This window comes from Diuraphis noxia, unplaced genomic scaffold, assembly GCF_037042655.1.
Source record: "Diuraphis noxia isolate RWA-SAM2 unplaced genomic scaffold, SU_Dnox_SAM2 contig0003, whole genome shotgun sequence".
Lineage (NCBI taxonomy): Eukaryota > Metazoa > Arthropoda > Insecta > Hemiptera > Aphididae > Diuraphis > Diuraphis noxia.
The window spans coordinates 56,635,850-56,660,007 of NW_028301713.1; the positions used below are offsets into that span (position 1 = coordinate 56,635,850).

Genomic DNA, 24,158 nt, shown 5'->3' on the forward strand with positions numbered 1-24,158 from the left:
AAAGTATTTTACCCAAGTCTGAAAAATTCTATAATTACTTAATAGTAATTGTTATAGGCATATTGTTAATAATAATTTATTAGTTATTACTGTTAGGTTTGTACACAACTAAGTAATAATTTTGTTAAAGCCTTGAGATTAAAAAGAAAAATATTAAAACAAATAATAAAAAATTAACTTTTTTGATCAAATTAATTATAATTATACACATTAATTAACAAAAAAAATAATAAAATAAAAATAAACACAGCATTAAAATCATAACATGGTACATTGCTAAGTTTTTGTAAATTTTGCTATTTTTTTTTTAGTCATATTATCTTTCTTAACATCTGAGTTGTGTTTGTAAGAAAACTGCCTCATCCTCATATTAATATAATATCTGATACTAAATGCAATTATTTGCTCGCTGTGTTCAAAGCAAGGGAAATATAAAGTATTATTCTCCAACAAATCTGTTAAGATTAATTCACACACATCAGCCATCATACAATATTTACAAAATAAATCTTCCATTTTACAAATAAAATTAAAAAAATATTTGTTTGGGTGTAATAAAAATCCTCTAGATTTCATGTTTGTAAGACGAGCAACCGGTTCAAATGAAACATTGGACTGTATTATTGCTGAACGACAAACTGCACACTTACTGTAGCGTAAAACTTGTTTGCATAAATATCCAGTTACATAATAAATTACACAGTCAACTACTGGTGCCAAAAAACTATCATGATCATTATTTTCAACTACATCATCAACATAAGAGTTTTGTGTCTTCAAATATGAATCTACTTTGTACCCTTTACAAATATTTGAACTATCAAATTTATTTAAAAGTTCTTCCAAAAGTGTAACACTAGTTATTTCTTGAATACCAAATATGCTTATAGAAATTTCTGTATTTAAAACCAAACAACTGGCCTTTAAATTAATATTCAAGCAAACTCTCTTGAAAATAATAGGAGTGGGAAATGCCCATTGTGTCATTTCCTATTGTAATATAATAGGAAAAAAAGATCAATTTGTTGGGTATATCATGCCTACTCCATGCTGTAGGAAGAACAATGGTGTTAATATTTTCTTGCATAGTCTTAAAAGAAAATGGTTCAACGGTATTTTGTTTTTCAGGTTCAGTGTTATTAAAACATTCTTTGTCAACAGATAGATTGGAAATAATTTCACCAAATGGCTTATGAGTATTAATTGCCATTTTTTTCCGTTTTATTGGGCTGTATCGTAGTAAAGGTGCTTTTCTTGGGTTTGAGTATTTCGTAAGATATTTTGGGCAGTTTTGAAATATAGAAGGGACTGCTCCTTCTTGTAATCTAGGTATTTGATACAAAGCCTACAACAAATTAAAATATTCAATAATTAATAAGAACTTCAACAACTGAAAACTTTTTCATACCCAATTAAATATTGCAAAAAAATAAATTTCAAATTAAAATAGGTACCTAGATAGGTTAAAAAAAAAATTAAATAAAACTCTTTTAATAGTTAAATTTAACAATAAAATTTATTTCCACGAGCAATAAATAATATGCATACAAAATCTTAGGTTATTTTTAATACTATATTAAGCAATAGGTAATTGATTGGTTATAAGAATATTTAAAGATCTAAATCAATCACAAAAGTTGAATTTTGATACTCATTAGTATTTAGTTATAGAGTTAAATTAATAAATAAGTATAAGGTCATTTTTAATTACAAATTTACAAACCTCTGCAAGTACTTTCCCGTTTTTATCTGTCATAATTTTTTTACGTATTATGTCTGATTCTCTGAAGTGTAGCTCACAAACCACTTGTTTTGGTTTGATTACAAATTCTTTCCTGGGTATAGCTTTTGTCCATTGAGCAAGTCTGATTGTATCTTTAGGGACAGTAAAAAAGTGGCGTTTTTGAGTGCAAGAATCATATCCTGAAGTACACGCCGGAACAATACAACGATGCCCGGGCATGTTGAAAAATTAGATACTATAGTGACTGGTCTATAATCTAAATACTATACAATATCAATATGTCATCAATATCAATATAATAAGTCAAGAAGTCAATAAGAAATTAAGAAATAATATTCGTCATTGGACATTGGTACATACTACATAACAATATAACATAGCCGTCGTAATTATATTATAAAAATATATAATAATACCTAGGTATATCCAGCATTACTAGTTACTAGGGCGAACTCACAACTAGCGCTTCGACGGCCAATCACACTATAGTGCGGCCAGCGAAACTAGGCGGGTGATCGCCGCGCGCCTGGTGGCCAATTTTCGTCAGTGTTTCCAAGACTTCATTCCCGCGTAAAATAATTTTAAAAAAGCTCTGGAGTTGTAATAAAAACTAAACGACAAACGTTCGATATTTCTATACGTAAAACTTATTATTTATTAATTATCACATTCGCTAATAAGTAATAATATTAATATCATTATTTTTTACGCAATTATATAATATGTATGTACATTTAAAAACTAATAACTAAGTAATGAAACTTAAAACTATTATAATAATATTTACATAGAAAAATGGTTTTCCGAATTGAAATTCTAGTCCTCACAGCTGTCGTCTTCATCTTCACTTGAGCTGCTTTCGTCAGGATTAATGGTCAATATTATTGGTTCTAATATCTCATCCCTTAGTCCCGCCTTGACGTAGTCCTCTTCCTGGATCTTGACGCAATGCTCACCACATTTGGCCCAATCGTTCGAAGTAACTGCATCGATCTCTTTATGCACAAGTTTCTCGACATCTGCAATTTTGAAAGTTGAATTTTTTTCAGCCACTCTGCCTTTAACTTGCGCCCAAATAAGTTCTATTGGGTTATACTGACAGTGGTAAGGGGGAAGCCTTACCACTTCATGACCCATTTCGGAAGTTAGTTCATCCAGTTTATATTTTTTTCCGCGCGGCATCGAAAGTTTCACCTTTTCCCGTAACTCGTCAAGTGTTTCTACAGGAGAAAAATCTATATTTTTATCCCGTAACCACTGTTGAACATCTGACTTTCTACTGTTGGACTTCGGATAGTTCTCGGCCAAAGAAGAGTGATATGAAGCGTTATCCATGACAATAATACTCGGCTCTTCTAAGTTAAGTAACATTTGTGAAAACCAACTTTCAAAAATTGTGACGTTCATTTGTGAATGATAATCCTTGTCACCAGAATTACATCGAAAAATAAGTTTTGATTCTTTAATGAATCCGAAGGAAGGAGATCCGGCGTGGCATACTATGAGGCGGCTGCCTTTGTCTGTAGGTACTTTTAAGCCTTCCGTATTTTCTTCATTTTGCCAAATACGTCCACGCGTATGATTTTGATTAACCCAGGTTTCATCTAAGTAGATTACCGGCCGAGTATCACCGTTCCTACGAAACTCGTTCATTTTTCTAAGAAATTTAACGCGCGCAGCTACTATATCGGACCGTTCCATCAAGAATTTGCGACCGTCGTTACATTTTTTGTACTTAAAATGAAGTTGTTTTAAAATTATTTTTACCGACGATTTTGATCCACGGTAATTTAATTTTTCACGCAGTTCCGATAATATTTTAGCACTCGTTGGAAATTCACCTTTGTCGTAAAAGCTATGGACAACTCTTCTGACCACTTCATTGTCAAAATCATCAAGTTCAGTGACAGATTTCTCGCGACAGTATTTTTTTCGTGGCGATTGAAATTTAAGGTCATTAGAACTTCCGACACATAATAGCTCTTCTCGATTTCCAGTTACTTTACTTTCATGACATATCCGTTGTACAGTTCTCAGACTCACCGCACAAGCTTCGGCCGCCCTCTCCTGTGATTGTCGAAAATAATCTGCTAATTCCGGCTTATCTTTGCAGTTGGCTAAGGTTTTAAAAAATGTATATACGTTGTATATTGTTTTTTTCGTTTGGGAATGTATATCGGGTCTAATTGACATTTTGAAAAAATAATTTACACAAACGATCAGTAAAAAAAACAAACACAAAAAAAAATTCAAATATTGTAAAATATTAAAATAGCCGTGTAAAAAAATCACATTAAACTTAAACGATAGCAATCAACAGATACACGAAGGGCAGAGGATCGAAGACTAACACATTATGAAGAAAAAAATGGTTCTTGTACACAATTTGGTTTCAATAAAATTACAATAGGTACAATAAAGTCAATGGAATGTGGTCTCCAGTGCCAGATGTCCAGTTTCAATAGAAAAACGGCGCGCTAGACGGTTTCTCACCCTCGGCAGTATGTAGTACCCATATTATTATATTATATATATTGTATAAACGATGTACCTCATACCATGGAACACTACATTATATAGTGTTCAATGCTTATACGCTAATAAAATATTTGTGTTGTAAGGACACCCAAAATTTTTTATAAAACAGCTGAAACACAACTGCATCAGCTATTCATTTAATAAGCAATACTTTTAGAATCCCTGGTTCACATGAAAACAGCCACCAGGCGCGCGGCGATCACCCGCCTAGTTTCGCTGGCCGCACTATAATAGGCGACACTAAAGAATCATCATTTAACATGATTGATATAGGAAAGTGCATCGGCGTGGTCATAGATAATAAAAGAATGGATAGGCCATTCCTATATTAACAACATAGGGGTTTGCGGGCCGGAATGTGGATGAGAGATAGACTGCTTTTATATAGTGCTCTCACTTTAGTAAGGGGTATTATCATTTATTTTATTTCATGATAACTGATATCTATGTGATATGATAATAAATAGTTTTGGCGGTTTTTATTTATTAAATTAAGTAATATTTCTGTACCGACTGTACATAACTGAATTGAATATTAATTAAATCAGTTTATTTATTTTTTAATTTCGCTTATTCGCCATGGTTCGAACTTGCATTGTTTGTCATGTGTCTTCTAAAGATAATATAGAAAATGTATCATTTCATTTGTGAGTATTCTTACTGTTATTAATATTATCCCTACTTGAAAATATATAAATATATTGTTGGAATTTTTTTGGTTTAGATTTCCAAAAAATGAAATAAAGAGGCATACATGGTGTGATGCCTTGGGTATATCAAAAGCTACACCTAACCAATCAGTATGTAGTAATCATTTTGATCCAGAATGCTATAATTTTAGTTATAGTAGAAAAATGCTCAAACCTTCTGCTGTACCATCGCTGTAAGAATATTCTTTATTTATCAATAATTGCCATATTATTTTTTAATATTGATATACATGTAAAATATTATTGATGATAAGTATGTTCAGATAAAGTTTTTTACTACTCTTTAATTTATCAAATATATAATATTATATTTTAGTTCATTTGAAAGTATACCAGATTGCCCAGATCCATCAATATCACCAATTCCATCTACATCTATAACTATGCATAAGTATGTATTATATATTTAACAATTTATAATTTAATTGTATTAATGATAGGTGAACTGAGATATGAATGTTTTATATTTTTATCAATTAACATTTTAGACGCTGTGAGAGTCCTTTAGATTATTCTTGTTCGACCCCCAAGAAAACAAAGACAAGTTTATCTTATGAGCATTCTCCAAACATGTATGTATATGTTATCTTTTCTGATATCTTGTTTTACTATATAATACTATATAATTTTAGTACTGTTATTCAAATTGTTTGACTTTTTGTCAGGTGTCTTAAAAAAAACAGAGTCTACAACACAAGTCGAATTGGTGATTTTACATCATTTGATTTTGGAACTCCTAAACGTACATCAAGGAATCTGAAAGTTGTAAAAAAAATAGTTCAAAACTTGAGACAAAAAAACAAAAATTTAAAACAAAAAAACCGACGTTTAGAAAAAAAAATTGCATCAATGAATGATATGTTTTCTGTTCTAAAACAAAAATCTTTAATAACTGAATTTATAGCTGATAATATGAAGGTATTAATACTAAGAAATATCATTATATAATTGTTGGGCAGTAAAATAAATGTTATATGGTAGTATAAAATGTTGATATTGTTGGCAACACTACTATGAGTGACAATAGGCTTAGTAGAGTGAGTCGTGAGAGAGCGAGCAGTGTGCTGTGTTATATATACTAATCTATGGTCCAGCTACAGTAGTATTGTGATTGTGTGGTTTTGCTACTTATGTATAATTATTATATTCTTGACTAATTGTTTTAATAAAAGTACATGTAAATTATATGCTGCGTTAATTAGTTAATTGTGATATTTGGAATCCTGACAATATTTTTTAACAATGTAAAATTATTGATTATTATGTTTTATTTGTTTTAGAAGGTACTAAAGTAATGATATGTATATGTTGGATGTTTTCTGTTTCTTCTTATTTGTTGTTTATTGTTTATTTCTAATAATTATATAGTTATATACTAACTACATAAGTTGTATTAACTTTTTGTAATTAATTAGTATTTTATTGTATTCTAATATTGTCTTAACAATGCTTGTGTTTTACTGTTTTTTAAATAAATAATTGAATGTAAATACATGATTAATTTGTTTATCCTAGGCTTTTGGTTCAGATATTCTGGAAAAATGTATTCAAAGAGGTTTAGAAGGTAAAAAACAGGTATATTGTAACACGCTTAAACAGTTTGCTGTTACTTTACTGTACTACTCTCCAAAAGCGTACACATATGTCAGGAAAAGATTTAATAATTTGCTTCCTCATCCACGCACATTACGTAGGGTGGAGTCGCCACCTATGGCCAGTACCCCTGCTATGGCCAGTCATTTTTATTTTATTTGTAAATAGTGTAATTTTATTGTTTGATTATGGTGTGGTGATACCCCGAGCTTATCACCACTTGCTCAGCGCACGACGCGCGCCTTTTTATACTTTTGTTTTGTATTCGTTATTTATTCTTTTGTTATGTTTCTGTATACGACTTCTTTGTAATTATATTTATGTTCTTTTCTAAATCGGCCTCGACCCCCCGCGCGCAAACGACGCGGCCGACGCTGTCGTCCTACCGGCTACCGGCCATCGCTCTCTTCGCCTACGACGCCCGAACGAGCAACACCTCGACCGACCGAGCTCGCAACGAGTAGCTCCGTCTCGACGCCTTTACGACCCGAACGACCGCGAGCCTGTTTCACTCGCAACGTCTCGATCTCGCCATTATTGTGTAACGAACGACTACCAATAAAATACTCGACGCAACGCGTCATTACGATATATTGTGTTTACATTTATTTCCATTGAACCTCTTTCCTCGTACGACGACGTATCAACCCTTCAGAAACACGGAGTCAGATCGACTTACGAAAAATACGTGAGTATGGGTGACGCAGTGGTGGTCGAACCTGTTTCCCGACAGCACCGACGACATACGACGCCACCACTGATAACACAACGTCACGCTTACCACATTGGTGACCTCTCAATTCGATTTCAACGTCCGTACGAGCGACATCCACGCGACGCCGCGTCCCGAAAGCACGTGTCTGTGAAGTTCATCCGAACACATCCGTCAGCGCGGGTCTTTTATCAAAACATTTCGGCTTCATCAACACCATGGAGTCCAAGCAGGTCGCGGACGTACAGACCGTACAGTCAACCGACGGCTCTGGCCCGACCACGCCATCACGCCCCGTACCATGGTGGAAGCACCTCGGCAGCACGACCACGTGTTCCTTACCATCGAGGTCGTCCGAAAACGTTGCGCTCGCCGCCCGCGTCGAAGCTCTCGAGGCAACGGTGTCTCGCCTCAGCGCGGAGTTACGCGATTTTCAACAGCACGTAGAAAATCCCGCGTCCATGAACGCCATCGCCGTGGTAAGACCCGTCCGACGAGAAACGACCACGATCAACCAGGTATGCTACCACAGAATAGATAAAATCAGAAAGGACACTCGATGCCAAGAACGTTTTGCGTGGAGTAGGGACGGAGGCCGCCATCTTCTTATTTATGCTGTTTTGTTAGGTTATGAAATTAAGTTGTTATGAACACTATGAAATATTGTGTAACTCGTGTATGTTTAGTAAACACTGTTTACCTTTCGCTGACTCCCTATTTTACAAATATACAATTTTACATATTATTCTTTGCTAATTCTTAAAAAATTGTGATTTGTATTGATATTTTTGTTTTTGTCAATTGTTTATAATAGTTGTTGTGTTTGGTCAATTTTAATTTTTTCTATTTATTATTATTGTTCCAATTAATTAATTATACTAATGAAGTATTGTTTTAAAAACAAAAGTTTTTGATCACAATAAATAAACAAAATTGAAAAATAGATATACTATATTTGAATTAAATTGTATTGTAATTGAATAATATACTTACCTATAGGTACTATTTATTATTTAATTAAAAATAAGCCGAAATTCCAAAAAGCTTGAAGTAAGTCTATGGCCAAAAGTTGGAATTGGAATTATTACAAAAACAGTTGAGAACACTGTAAAAATATTTTCCAATATTTTGGTTATCACTTTTTCATATATCTCTTATCAAAATCGTTAAGAATTACAAATATGTGAGCATTGAAAAATTTGTTGGAACATATTCAGTTTATGTTTGTTCCTGTACTATCAAGTAAGTTAAATTCAATGTAATTCATATATTTAGTTGTTTTTACTTAGGTACATTGCATGTTGTACAAAATATAGGTGGCCATTGAGGAAACTCAATTTCTTTAAAAACCCATCTATGGCCACTGGCATGGCCATAGATGGATCATAGATGTTTCCTTTTATGGCCATGTAATAACTTTTTTTAATAAATAGTTTTCCAAATCACAATGAATTTATTTAGTTGTTTATTTAGGTTGTTTAAATGGCACCAACCAAAAAAAAATCTGTAAACACCACTCCAAAAAGATTTCTATATTCACCTTCAAAAGTAAAATTAGCATTAAAGGCTATCAGTGATGGTAAATATTTTTTACATAACAATACCTCAAACAATATAACTTATTGAATAGTTAACTTACTTAATGATACATTTTTATATAGGGATGAGTACAAGTAAAGCTAGTCAGATGTATCATGTCCCTAGGACAACGCTGAGGAATAAGTGTAGTGGAAAATCACCAGAAGTCTCTATAGGCCATAGTGGCACAATTTCCATTTTAGGGGAAGAAATGGAAACAACATTGGTTCAGTGGATTTTGTCTTGTGCAAGGATGGGTTTTCCAGTAGGTCGTGAAGGCCTCTTATCATCAGTTAAAAAACTTGTGGATGAGGCAAAAATTAAAACACCTTTTGCACAGAATCGTCCAGGAAAAAAATGGTTTTATGGTTTCTTAAACAGGCATAAAATACTTTCACAAAAACATTCTGAGTATGTGAACCGAGCTAGGGGATCAGTCACTGAAGCCAAAATTAAAAACTGGTTCAAAGAAATATATGAACTATTAGGTGAAGATGCTAGTATTTTAGAAGAACCAAATCGAATTTTTAATATGGATGAAACATGCTTCAATTTAGCACCTAAAGGGGAACTGATTATTGGAGCACGTGGGCAAAACGTATATGATGAGCATACCAACTCGGGCAAAGAAAATGTCACAACTTTATTTGGTACAAATGCACTAGGTAAATGGGCCCCTTGCCTTACAATTTTCAAATATGAGAGAATTCCAGCTGCTCTTGTCAAAGCTGCACCACCTGGTTGGGGCATTGGTAAATCAGAAACCGGTTGGATGACAGGGGAAACATTCTTTGAATATATAACAAACATCTTCCTACCATTTCTAATTGAAGCCAATATTCAGAGACCAGTTATTGTTTTTTTAGATGGCCACAAATCGCATTTAAGCTTACATCTAAGTAAATTTTGTCGAGAAAATGGATTAATACTCATTGTATCCCAATTCCACACATATACTACAACCTCTAGATGTGGCTGTATTTGGCCCTCTTAAAGGTAGATGGAAAAAAATTGTAAAACAGTGGCGAATCGATAATGAAAAAGAAATTACAAAATCAGATGTACCTCAAGCCTTATCACAAATAATTTATGATGCTGGAATGGTAAATAATATTCAGTCTGGCTTTCGTGTAACTGGTTTATATCCATTTAATGCTGATAGTGTTGACTACAATAAAATCATTGTAAGAACTATTCCAATACATGAAACTACATCAAATATTGATGATATAAAATCACACCTAACATTTATTGAAAAAAACATAAATAAATTAGATGTTGATCTTGTAACGGAATTCAAAAGAACATACAGAGGGAAGTATGAATGGGATGGGAAAGTAGAAGCATCATTGCTGTATACTTTATGGTCAGCAATTTTTGAAGACATTAATAAACAAGAAAATGAAATCGTCAAAACTGATAATACTGTTGCAGTGTTTTCACAAGTATCAACATCACCAACATTACAACATCAAAATGATACTTTAAACCCAGAAATGTGGTCGAATATATCATCAACCAGCCAAGCAGAAGACACACCACCATTTAGTACGGAGACACCACCATTTAGTACAGAGACACCACCATTTCGTACAGAGCCACCAAGTATAATAACATGTCCTGCAAAAAGGTCATTAGCAACAGTATTTAATGATATTATCACAGAATAGGTGAAATAAAAGTTCCTGTCATACCTATATGTTTGCATTTAATAATTTCATTAATTAACTTGTATTATTTATCACAGATATATAAGCACAGAATAGGTGAAATCAGAATGGACACTCTCCAAAATCGACGAAATGAGCTCAAGTGCCACCAGTGTAGCCACACAACAAAACTATTGTGAACTCTAGTTTTATGTAGCATACGGCTAGTCTGAGCTACAGATTTTTCGTTTGTTTGATCGTAAACAAATCAATAAAAAGTGAACACGAGATATCCACGAGTCATTCGGTATTTGATATTTCATTGATATTTGATATAGGTAGTCATTCGAAATTCTTTGTACCTAACAGTGATTTGTTGTGATTTGTTGTGATTTGTTGTTGAATTTTCATTTTTGTAACTTCAGTCAGTTTATTTTTACCATAGACTTTTTAAATAAGCGCATGAGAATTGCAAAATGTTGCATTATAAACTGCCCAAGCATAGAAATGGATCCAGCATTAATAAGTCATTTTTCTTTTCCAAAGAATCCTTCTAGGTGAGAACTTATATCTTTTTTTTGTTAATAAATTCACAAGTACAATTAAATTTATAGTAAATTAATATAACATATATTTGATTATTTTTAATGTAAAGATGTGCAGTTTGGATGGACAATGTTCAATTGTCACATTTAAAAGATGTTGATATGGTAACTTTGAATAAAAAGTATAAGTTATGTTCATTACATTTTGAAAACAGCATGTTTCAAAATAAATTGAAAAACTGACTTGTTTCAAATGCCATACCAACATTATTTGAAGTTGTGACAGAGAAAAATGTTGAAGAAGAGCAAACTGTTGAAAATGTAATGATTGATGATGACAATGAACTTGTGGATGTTTGCTTGCCGTCCTGTTCAACACCACCAAGTATGTTTTAATTGAGCCAAAAACTAATTAATGATTACAGTATATAATATTGTACTTGTATTACTTAAAATTTACAAATTTTTATTTCAGATACATCTTCTGTACATTCATTTCATTCTATGTCTGATGCATTCACTTCAACTTCAATTGAAACATGTTCATCTGAATCGCAAACGCCAACATCATTATCCAACCATACTCCACGGAAGAAAGCATTAAGAAAAAAACTCTTTAAGGAAAAAAAAATGCAGGATGAAACTTCAATCAGTGATTGATTCTAATAAACAATTAGTTGACAATTATTCCATTGAAACAACCCTTAGAGTATGTGAGAAATACTGCTCTCCCACTGTTTATATGTTGGTCAAGTCTCAAATTGACAATATGAATCGGAAACGACAGGGATACAGGTATTCTAATGACATTAAACAACTTGCTTTAAATATTTATTTTGTGAGTCCAAAACTGTATAGGATGATGCAAAAATGTTTGTCTCTTCCGGTTAGTCGGACTTTGAGGAGAATCACCAGTAAGTATGAAATCAATCCTGGTCTTAATGATTTTCTTTTTAATTTTCTTTCATTTAAAATTCATAACTTTAAAAGTGATTGGCTTGATTGTGTCTTGTTTGCTGACGAAATGACATTAAAAACTAATCTGTATTATAGAGTTAATAGAGATAAAATAATTGGCTTTCATGAATCTTCTAACCGTAGAAAATATGAACCTGCTAAGTATGCTTTGGTCCTTATGCTGAGAAGTATAAATTATAACTGGAAACAACAAATTGCCTATTTTCTTGTTTCAAGTAGCTGTAATGGTATTGATCTGAAAGACATAATTTTGTCAACAATTTGTCGTCTCCAAAATATCAAACTCAATATTAAGGCATTTATTACAGACCAAGGCACTAATTTTATGCAGTTTTCTAAAAGCCTTTATGTTTCTCCTAGTAAGCCTTGACGTTGAAGGAAAATCAATTGTCTATATTTTTGATCCCCCTCATTTGATAAAGACAACCCGCAATATGTTTTTTAAACATAACTTTCAAATTAACGATAATGTTGTTACTAAAGACCATCTTAATTCATTTTATAATTATGATTCCGGGTGTAATCTTCGATTAGCTCCTAAATTAACTTATGCTCATATATACCCAGGGCCTTTCGAAAAAATGAGAGTTTATTTAGCTACCCAAGTATTTAGTGGTTCTGTGGCTGCTGGTATGTCAATTAGTTTAGTGTCTGGTATTTTACCACCGTGTGCCCAATTCACCATAGACTTAATAAATTATATGGATAAGTTATTCGACATTTTCAATACTTCTAAGGTTCCTAAAAGAAAAGAATACAATTGTCCTTTTAAAAACACTGAAGCCCAAGTCACTCATTTAAATAAAATGGCTGATGTTTTTAAAAATTTAAAAGTTGTTCATAAATTCAAAAGTTCAGATGAAACTAAGCGTATGAACTTTATCAATGGTTGGTTAACTTCTATATCTGGTTTAAAAATGTTATGGAATTCTTTAAATGCACCTAAAAAAAAAGATTATGTCCTTTATACTGGTAGGATTAATCAAGACTGCCTGGAAAATTTATTCTGTACTTTTCGTCAAAGTCAAGGCAATAATTTTAATCCTACACCAATTCAATTTATATGGGCGTTTAAAAAAATGCTTTATTTAAATTACTTTCAACATTCTCCTGGCGCAAATTGTATTAATGATTTTGACCAAATATTAAGCTCTGTTATGCCATCCACTGATAAAGCTCTTATTCTGGAAGAACCGAACCAAGAATTATTTATATTCAAAGTTATTCCTGTTGGTACAGTTGACTACAGACATTTAGAGATTCCTGAAAGGAACTCCTTTACCTATGTATGTGGGTATTTAATGAAAAAATGTCTGGAAAAACATACTTGTCAGGTTTGTGTTGACTATGCTCAGTATCAAAAACAACTGGATCAATCCTTTCTACTATCATTTATCAAAGCATATCCAACTAGTAACCATTCCACTTTTGGAAATTTGATGATGCCTGATGATGATTTTTATAATTATATCTATGAGCTAGAAAATATTTTCATCGATAACTTTCCCTGTATTGCCTATGAGGAAGGTGTTGGGGCTAAGTTAAAAATTGATTTTTGTAATGTACCTTATGATCATCCATGTAAAAATTTTGAAAAATCATATTTAATAAATTTATTTACACGCTTCAGAATTTTTACAAGTATCAAATTTTAGAATAAAGCTTTGGTGTCTGAGAAAAAATTGAAAAATAGAAAGTTGATTGTACTAAAACATTTGTAAAATTATTTTGCAGTGTGCTATTGCTTTCTATTTGCTTTCTTTTGTACAAGCTTGCTATACATGCAGTGCTATTTTATTTTAAAACAGTTCTTTTTAGAGCTATTAATTTAAAAACATCCACTATGTTTATATCATTGTTTATTCATATTTTATTAAAATAATATATATAACACCAAATAAAATTGTTCAAATAAAGATTTTTTATATACCTATATAGTTTATTTATTATTTATTTGCAATTGTTTTTGTAAATAAAATTATTTATTATTAAATCATGTTTGTTTTTTTTAATTTTTCTTATTGATTTATTGGTTGATATCATCTACAATTACCTATATTGGTCCTATTGCATTATGAAGAAAATACATTTTTACATTAGGCTGCTTCATTAAATATCAAATAAATAACCTATAATTTTATAGTAAGTTTGTTAATTAAATTTATTTTTATCAATTCTTGCAAATATTTATGTTTTTTAAAATATAAAATAAAAATTATTTATTACTAGAAAGTATATGAATCTAATTTATTTCCATCCTAAATCGAATATAGAATAGAAATATATGTAATATGTATGTATTTCGCGTACAGTTTTTTGGTAAAACTGATCTTAATTAACTGATATTGATGAAATATACTCTAAAATATAATAATATAACATAACCAAATTTCAAATAAACCGCCAACGTTGAATATGTTTCTATACAAAATTATTGCGTACAATATTTTTGTCATTGTACTTTTTGTGAACACTGGGGGCACTTTAGCTCAAATTACCGTACTCTCCATAAGAGCCAATGTAAAATAATTATCGGTGTCCATTCTGATTTCACCTATTCTGTGATATTATTAAGTGGCCAGAACAACAGCAATCAAAATCAAACAGAAAAAAAGAGTACACTCCAAGCGTTATTACTTCGGACAAATGGATCGAGTTTCATGATATAAAAGCAAGTGAAAAATTAGAGAAAGAGAAACAAAAAGAAGAGAGAAAACTAGCAACACTGGAAAAAAGAAAACAAGCCGAAATAAAAAAAATTGAGAAAGCAGAAATTAAAGCCAATAAAAAAAAGTCTATAGCAGTTGTATCAGACACAGACAGCACAGAGTCAAAAATGAGCTGGAATTCTGAAGTTGATCCCAGTGATGATGAACTGTTATCAGAGCCAATATGTAAAGACCTACTTCAAAAAATGAGCAATTTGAAACAAGACCTTAAACCTGGTGATTATGTACTGGTGAAATTTAAGCCTGTAGGAAAAAAAACAATTCGTTATAAATATGTGGCGACAGTCGTTAAGGTTATTTCTAAAACTGAAGTGGAGGTACAATATTTTGAAGCCTCTGATGAAGAAAATACAGAATTTGTACTAGTTGAAGGTGATGTATCTGTTGTAGAGTTAGAGGATTTGGTTTACAAATTGCCATTGCCAGAATTATGTTTTAAGAATAGACAATATATTTCTGTTTTCCCAGGTATTGTTGATGTGTACGAAAAATTTAAGTAAGACTGAAGTAACATTATGTTCCTATAATATGCAATATATTTCTATAATTAAATTATCCTAGTCTTAAATCATTAATATTCAATGTTTTTAGTTAATAGTTTTTTTTAAGTTTGTAATGTTATTTTATTATATTAGGTATAAAGATTACCAAGTATTTATTTCTTTTATGTTGTTTTAAAGTTGATTATGTTATTTGTATATTTATAACCAGATCAGTTTTTTTTTATTATTAACCAAGTAGTTGGATAGCTATATACTTATTTGTTTTTATTTTCATAGGTACCTACCTAATTTGTTTATATTTATATACCTAATTTGTTTTGGAAAATAAAAGTTCCTGTCATACCTATATGTTTGCATTTAATAATTTCATTAATTAACTTGTATTATTTATCACAGTTATATAAGTATTGATAATTAATTTTTAAATAAAATAAAAAATATTTTTACAGTGGCCATAGACGGGGAAAATGTCTGGCCATAGATAGACTTCTTATGGCCATAGAAGGGGAAAATATAATTTTAAAATATTAATACAAATTTATCATTCAATAATGTTTTTAAGACTTTGAAATTCAAACCAAGTATTAGGGATCTTATGAAGTATGTATGGTTAAATTTTAAATTTTTTTCAATGACCGTAGATAGAATAAATTGAACAGCAATAGAAAAAAATTCTTAAGGTGGCCATAGGTGGCGACTCCACCCTAGGTGGTTTATGGTAGTTGATGGTAAACCTGGATTCACAAAAGAGTCATTTGAAGCAATTAGAAAAGAAGCAGGAAATCACTCTGTATATTGCAATTTAGTTATTGATGAGATGTGTATTAGGCAGCAAGTTGAAATTGATAGTCAAAAAAATGTTCATGGATATATTAACATGGGAGCTGAGCATTGTTATGACAGTGATGATATTCCACTAGCAAAAAATGCTTTAGTTTTTTTGGCTGTAGGCATAAATGGTTACTGGAAGATGCCATTGGCTTATTTCCTTATAGATGGATTAGGAGGTAAAGAAAGAGCTAACCTATTAAAGGAAGCAACTAATTTATTGCATGATACTGGTGCTAAACTCCAATCAATAACATTTGATGGAGCAAATGTAAACACAAGAATGTGTACTGAATTAGGTGCTAACTTCAATTACGAGAACCCTCATGCTTATATTACTAGTAAATATGATGAAAAATTATTTATTTTTCTTGATCCTGCTCACATGCTGAAATTAATCAGAAATGCATGGGAACACAGATCAGTTATTAAAAATTCTAATGGAGAGATTATTGATTGGATGTACATTAAAAAACTGTATGAATTAGAAAGAGAACAAGGGTTAAGAGCTGGGACTAAACTGACAAAGAGACATATCAATTTCCACAATGAGAAAATGAATGTTCGGTTAGCAGCTCAAACATTGAGTCAAAGTGTTGCTGATGCACTTACTTATTTAAAAAATACAAATGAAGATTTCAAAGGAGCAGGGCCAACAGCAGAATTTATATCTTTTATAAATAATGCATTTGACATACTAAATAATAGATCAAGATTTTCGAAATCACCATTCAAACGTGCTATTTCTGATGAAACATTAGATGACTACAAAATATATATACAACTATTTATCAAATACGTGAAAGGCCTAACATTTTTAGATGGGATAAAAGTTGTGGATTCTGCAAGAAAAACTGGATTTGTTGGTTTTATTTTGGGACTCCAGAATGCAATAGAAATGTACCAAAACTTACATTTAAATGGTAACTTGGCATTTTTTTTAACTAATAAAATAAGTCAAGATTTTATTGAAACAAAATTTAGTGCCATTAGATCGAGGCTTGGATATAATGACAATCCAACTTGTATGCAATCTAAGACAGCTTATAAAAGAATTTTGGTGCACAATGAAGCAGTTGGGTCAATATTTGGAAATTGTTCTATTTTGGATAACACAAAAAATCTAAGTGTAACTGAAAAGGCCAAAGACTCAGTATTAGCATTAGAAAGCACTTGGCTATCTCATCAAAATATCTACAATGACCACGACTATTTTGAAAATTATACAAAAATAAGCTCATTTGTAGAAGATACATCTATGTATATTGGTGGATTTATTGTTAAAAAGTTATTAAAAAAAATAGAGTGTGAAAGCTGCCAAAAATACTTGATTCAACAGATTGATAAAAATCCTAATTCCTTAACAAATATTAAGAATCGAGGAGGATTACTGTATCCTAGCAAAGCTGTAGAAGTACTATGTCAAGAATCAGAAAAGATTTTTAGAAGTGAATCTCCATTATACTTCAACCAGTCAAAGAACAAATTATATTTAATCAACAAAGTAAAAACAAACATTTATAAAGAAGGAAAAGAAACAATTCCATATTGCACTGGACAAGAATCGTTTTTAAATAGACATGCGCACAGAGAAAATGTAATAAATGTAATAATTAATAAATATGTTGACATTCGTATTTTTCACGAAATTAGAAAAATCAAGGACAATATCAAGGAAAAACGTACCAGGACTAAATTAACAAAGCTTATCCATTTTAATCATGAGTAATAATCTAATAATTTATAAATTAAATACTTATATGTATTAAATATTATATGTGTACTGAATATTGTCATTATTATACCCATTCTTATAGATCCGGATTGTGATTTATATATTTATTTAAGTTTCTACATAGGTAATGAACTTTTAAATAATATAACAATGAATTATAATATAGACTTAAAATATAATAATATTACTGAAATAAATTATGAATAACGAAAAAACTCATAAAACGAATACTGTCAATTTGTTGATTAATGATTATTACTTATTTTAATATATTGCAATTTTGATATTTTGATAATAGAATATAGATAAAACCCCTTGTAACCTCAAAGTAAAATAATGTTCATGCTCGTGCGATAAGGCCAAATGGCCTATCCATTTGCTGAAGGACATTTTGCGCGGGATTGCAAGTCACGACCAACTGTCAATAATGTGTTGATGATGAAGGAAATAACAAACCCCTACCTTAGGCGTGGGAAGGTTAACGGTATTGAAATGACAGTGCTACTGGACACCGGAAGCTATTATACTTTGTTGAAATCCAATATGGCATCCCGATGCAAGTTGGAGTTGACCCGAACCAAGAAAACGTTATACGGACTAGGCAGTGTCTCAGTGCCGTCAGTGAATGCTGTGGGGAAGACAAACATCAGAATAACGGTAGATAGTGTCGAGGCTGGTCCGGTCAAGGTATTGGTAGTACTTGATAACGTACAACGATACGACATGATTATTGGCCGCAACTGGTTAGACCTAGATGAGGTTACTTACAAGAATGAAGAAAGAAGAGGGAAAGCTCGTTCTGTGCAAGTCAAAGGATGACATAGAACTGGGAGATGTATCGGGCGTAACCACGGATAATGAAATGGACATACTACAAGTGCTGACAGCAGTACCAGGACACAGACATAGAGATCTAAGGACCGAAGATTTCAAGTATTTTAACACTGATGTATCCATTGAAGAGCAGACAGAGCTGCTGTCATTGATAAACGAGTATCGCGATTGTTTTGCTCTGGGGATCGAGGAGTTGGGTTGCACGACAATGACGATGATGGAGATTAACGAGACTGAAGGAAGTACACCCGTGACTGGCCGACCATACAAGACCACAGCTGCCGATCGAGAAGCTATAGCTGAAATAGTCGGAGAATGGAAACGACATGGTGTGGTGGTGGAGACTGACTCGCCTTATGCTAGTCCAGTGATCCTAGTGAAGCAAGGCGATAAAAACAGATTATGTGTGGATTACAGAAAACTAAACAAGCAGATAATAAGACACAATTTTCCATTACCTGACCTGCAGGAACAAGTTGAGTCGCTGAGGGCAGGACGTTATTTCACGCAGTTGGACCTGGCGAGCGGTTATCTGCAAGTGCCCCTGTCTGAAGCTGCTCAAGAAAAGACGGCCTTCATCACGCCTGATGACACTGGCCAATTTACAAGGATGCCTTTCGGGTTGGCGGGAGCCCCCGGAGAGTTCACGCGGCTGATGAGGAAGGTGCTGGGCAGTCTCAAGGACAGAATAGTCAAAAACTATTTGGACGACTGGGTGGTAGATGCTGAAGACTGGCCGGATATGCTGGTTAAGTTAAGAATGGTCCTAGACAAATTGAGAATCGCAAATCTTACACTAAAGCCATCTAAGTGTTTATTTGGGGCAAAGAGTATTGAGTTTTTGGGATTTGTTATAGGTGGAGGTCAGATCAGTCCAGGGACAATGAAAAGTCAAGCCATCGAAAAGTTTCCAGTCCCAAAAGATGTCCACGGTGTGCGTAGATTTCTTGGCCTCACTGGATTTTTCAGGCGTTTTGTACAGAATTATGCTACCTTGGCGGAACCTCTATCAAGGCTGACGAAAAAGGACGCAGTGTTTGAGTGGTCAGAAATGCAAGAACGTACATTCAGTGAAATGAAGAAGGTGTTTGCTGATAAACCCATATTTGGTATGTTTGACCCAAAAGCAGCTGTCACCGAGGTCCATACAGATGCGAGTTCCGTGGGACTCGGAGCAATGCTACTGCAGAGCAAGGAAAGAGGGGCACCACTACAAATAGTATATTGTATAAGTAAGAAGTTGGGCGCTGCAGAGTCGCACTATCACTCGAGCAAGTTAGAGCTAATGAGTATAGTGTGGGCAGTGGATAGATGGCGACACTTCTTGCTGGGCGTTAGATTTTCGGTCGTGACTGATTGCCAGGCCTTAGTTTACTTGAGAGGACATAGGGCTACGAAGCCGCAAGTGATGCGATGGTACGATATACTACAAGAGTATGATTTTGACATATACCATCGCCCAGGAACAAAAATGCTGCATGTTGATGCACTGTCCCGTGATCCGGTTTCTGACCAGGAAGGCGAGACACTAGATGAAGTGTTGGCTGGTAGGTTGGATGTGTGCTTCTCGTTGGAAACAGAAGACAAGGTACGGATGGATCAGCATGTAGACGAAGAGTTGCGCCGGATTTGCAACATATTACAAAAACCTGAGGAGCAGAGAACGAAAGCGGAAAGGGGCCTGGTATGTGAATACAGTCTAGAAGGAAGCTTACTGTATAGATGGTATCAAGGCCGACTACTGTTTGTGATGCCCAGGAGCATGCGCAAGAGCATTGTGGTGGCAGCGCATGACTTGGGAGGGCATCTGTCTGTTGACAAAACAGTATGTAAAATAACTCAAGACTTTTGGTTTGTGGGACTTCGCCGTTATGTTAAACTTCACATTCGGATGTGTATGGAATGCCTGATGACAAAAAAACCAAGAGGACGACAACCTGGCCTGCTGCATCCCATACCACCGGGACGAAGGCCGTTTGAAATTGTCCATGCGGACCATGTAGGGCCGTTCGTCACGAGTACTGAAGGGAACAGGTACATTTTGGTATTAGTAGACAATCTCACCAAATATGTCTGTTTCCAGTAGCGGATACCAGTACGGAAGGAGCGTTGTATGTCATGGAGGAGTTCATAAACAGGTTTGGACTACCTAGAAAGCTGATCACTGATCGAGGTACTTGTTTCACATCTCATCGGTTTGCAAACTTCTGTGTGTCACGTGGAGTCACACACATACTTAACTCAACGCGAAGGCCACAAGCTAACGGACAAGTGGAGCGAAGTAATAGCACCATCTTAGCCATGTTAATTTCTTTAGCTGAGGAAGGACAGTGGGACGAGTTACTGTCTGATGTGCAAAAACAGATCAACAACAGTGAGTCTAAGGTGACGAAGCTAACACCGTTTGAAATGTTGCACGGGTATAGACCGCGGTTTGAGTTAGGGCGATTAAAGGAACTTTCAACTACTACCGAGGAGTGGGTCTGCCCATCTGAGTTCTGGGAAGAGGCAAGAGACGAAATGATCAGGTCTAAACAGCGTGTGAAGACGGCTTATGACAACCACAGACAAGATACACTGTGGGTGAGGTGGTGGTCATGACCAGGGTGCCGGTGTCAACAGGCGAATCCACTAAGCTGCAAGAGCGTTATCGTGGGCCTCTGGTAGTAACAGAGGTTTTATCTAATGATACCTACCGAGTAGCGCAGCTTGCAGAAGATAGCAGACGATGTTTTGCAACTACAGCTCACGTCTCACAACTAAAATCATGGAAGATTGGGAAGGAAGAACTGGATGAAAGTGAAGGAAGGTTGGTAACAAGTGGAGAACTGTCAAAGGAAACTGGAGTCATACCAGAGGAAGCTGGAACAATAACTGGGCATAACGAGGAGGAGTCAACAGATCTGAGGAGATCTCAGCGAGTAAGGAGGGAGCCTATAAGACTTAAAGACTATATACAGTGATGAAAAAAAAATAAAATAAAAAAATATGATTGTTACATTGCATTATTTTGTACCTACATGTTTTATTATGAAATAGGCACGTGTGATGTGTTTGTAAATACTGTCAATACAACCCATGTATATTATTATTTTTTTGGGGGGAAGAGAAATTACATCACCTTTGTGAATTATGTTTTTCTTTTATGTAATGTTGTTAAATTTGTAAATACTGTCAATACAACCCATGTATATTATTATTTTTTTGGGGGGGAAGAGAAATTACATCACCTTTGTGAATTATGTTTTTTTTTTTTATGTAAAAGTTGTTAAATTTGTATTTGAAAATTTTGTAAAGATTATTTATATATAAGAATTTGGTTGTTAAAGAGGAAATAACTCTATGAGGACATAGAATATTGTCAGGAATGGACGGGTGTTAACACAGGCATTGTATAGTATATAATTAATTAAGATAAGCCCCACTGATAAATTGGGTGTAATCTAACACTAGTGTGTGTATTGTATTTTGTATTGTAGTCAGTCAGTTTGGAGACCTGAACCGAGTTGGGTCGTCCTGAAAGCTGGACCGTAAGATAATGATTTTTCTAAAATAATAAAGTGGTAATGTTTTCATAAAATATATAAGTTGTGTGTTTTTTTTATTGCTCGAATAAAGATAGTTAACAAAATTAATTTTCGGTTGCTTCGCCTATAACAAAACAATTAAGTTTATTATTATTTATACAAAATTTATTAAATAATCATAATAGTGGGTATAATAAAACTCACTGTCATCAAATGCCGGTTATTTAATATTCTAAAAAACTGTATAGCATCAGCAGTAGATGTCATAATTACATAATATATTATTAAGTACATAATATTAGTCATGGGCCATGGCAGTATGGCGCTAATAGTATTTAAATGTAATCAACCGATGATGTGATAAGGCAACTGTCGTGATACTGATAACAATAGTGCTGATAAGAGGCGCTGTCCTTAGCATAGAGTAATTATAATTATAATTATAATTACTCTATGGTCCTTAGACGCTCGTTATCCATTCTTTTATTATATATGATCTTAGTCCGTGGTTATCGGCCATCCTTATCAAATTGATTCACAACAAAATAACAGGATCTTTGATAAGCACGCTATCAACCATCCGGTTATCACAGCTAACCAGGTATCGCTATCGCGGTATTCCGGTCACGATCATGGAACACGTTCTTTGTTCGCTGGTCGGGACGAACCAAGCTAACCTCAAACCACCGCGTAATTTCTGCCGGTAGCCAAAAACAACGTTATTATTTTCGAATTTCGAAACTACCGTCACGACTCACGGCGTTACCTTTGAGTCCCCGAATTCTGATCTCGGCACACCGCACATGGAAACGTACTGTAACGGGTAACTTTAACAACAACGGCGTACGGCCACGAAACGCACTACGCACTACGTTCTTTACGGGACAAATCCCACTTCTGATTAATAAGTATGTTAACTTTTCAAATAAACAACAACAGTATATAGTTAAGGATTGTAACTAACTAGTATATTCAAAAGAAAATAAAAGACAACAAATATATATTCACACAAAAACAATGTATAATAAAAATAATACAACAACGTTTAACCGCGTTACTCGCTAAGTCGCTAACACGTAACCGTACTACGGTCTAACGACACTACGACAGTACGACGACGAGCGAATCACTGCAGCTAGTTCCAAGTTACGTACGCGCATGCGCACGCGCACCAATTCCTATTATCAACATATCTTATCAATAACTGATAAGCACTTCGAAATTTTACAACTGTCAAATGCACAATCCGATATTATTTCAATAATTATTTACAATTTATAAATAATATTATTACAGTTTTACAATAATATGTCTCATATTATTTATTAATTATTATCATTAATTAGTAAATAAGGTAGTCGTCAATAGTTAATCTGGTCATACTAATATAAAATAATATTAATATAAAATATTATTGTAACATTATTTATAATTTATTATACTTGTATAATAGATCTTCAAATTAAAAAAACCACTGGAAAAATGTATAATGAATCAAAAATAAGTTTGAGAGTTGCTATTGATAAAGCTTTACCTCATAATAATATATTAACTAAGGTGTTATAATTAAATGTTAATTCATAGGCATTTCAACATTAATAATGTCTTTTCTATTTATCATATAGGTATCATTATTTATTATTATTATAGTACTGTATAATAATGTGAAAATTACAAAATAATCTAGCATAATGTATAATATTTATGAAATTATTAAAAAAAACATAACACAGCAAAGATAATTTTTTCAGAATGTACAGACTTCTATTTATAAAATATTAAATTATAACAAAACTTCCAGCTATCAGTAGCTAATAACAAATAATAGAATAAAGATAAAGTTCAACTTGTTTTATGGATAATCTCATGACTAAATAGATAGGTATGATCACATCTTTACTGATACGCACATTCCCCTTCAGACCCAGTCTATTACTCAGTTCTCGGCTTCTCAT

The 24,158-nt window shown here is 33.2% G+C and overlaps 3 protein-coding genes and 1 pseudogene across 3 annotated transcripts; 2 read left to right on the top strand and 2 right to left on the bottom strand.

Moving 5' to 3' along the window:
- Window positions 1-257: 257 nt before the first annotated feature.
- Window positions 258-23,528, bottom strand: LOC149057571 (uncharacterized). Its single transcript, XM_089222516.1, has 3 exons — window positions 22,408-23,528; window positions 1,724-1,875; window positions 258-1,345 (listed from the first exon to the last, which is right to left on the bottom strand). The coding sequence occupies exon 3, from the start codon at window positions 985-987 to the stop codon at window positions 277-279; it is 711 nt and encodes a 236-aa protein (XP_089078642.1). The 5' UTR covers window positions 988-1,345; window positions 1,724-1,875; window positions 22,408-23,528; the 3' UTR covers window positions 258-276.
- On the bottom strand, window positions 2,376-4,420 carry LOC149057572 (uncharacterized). Its single transcript, XM_089222515.1, has one exon. It carries the CDS (start codon window positions 3,935-3,937, stop codon window positions 2,561-2,563), a length of 1,377 nt encoding a protein of 458 aa, XP_089078641.1. The 5' UTR covers window positions 3,938-4,420; the 3' UTR covers window positions 2,376-2,560.
- LOC149057573 (uncharacterized) lies at window positions 4,847-6,101 on the top strand. Its single transcript, XM_089224733.1, has 5 exons — window positions 4,847-4,929; window positions 5,007-5,165; window positions 5,309-5,383; window positions 5,481-5,564; window positions 5,658-6,101. Exons 1-5 carry the CDS (start codon window positions 4,862-4,864, stop codon window positions 5,938-5,940), a joined length of 669 nt encoding a protein of 222 aa, XP_089080859.1. The 5' UTR covers window positions 4,847-4,861; the 3' UTR covers window positions 5,941-6,101.
- LOC149057574 (uncharacterized) lies at window positions 8,780-13,702 on the top strand (annotated as a pseudogene).
- Window positions 23,529-24,158: the final 630 nt, after the last annotated feature.

Excerpts from the sequence above, each read along its gene's own strand:
- LOC149057571 (XM_089222516.1), bottom strand. The coding sequence starts at position 987 with ATGACACAATGGGCATTTCCCACTCCTATTATTTTCAAGAGAGTTTGC.
- LOC149057572 (XM_089222515.1), bottom strand. The coding sequence starts at position 3,937 with ATGTCAATTAGACCCGATATACATTCCCAAACGAAAAAAACAATATAC.
- LOC149057573 (XM_089224733.1), top strand. The coding sequence starts at position 4,862 with ATGGTTCGAACTTGCATTGTTTGTCATGTGTCTTCTAAAGATAATATA. Across the intron at positions 4,930-5,006 it reads GAAAATGTATCATTTCATTT|ATTTCCAAAAAATGAAATAA; the intron begins GTGAGTATTCTT and ends TTTTTGGTTTAG. Across the intron at positions 5,166-5,308 it reads CCTTCTGCTGTACCATCGCT|TTCATTTGAAAGTATACCAG; the intron begins GTAAGAATATTC and ends ATTATATTTTAG.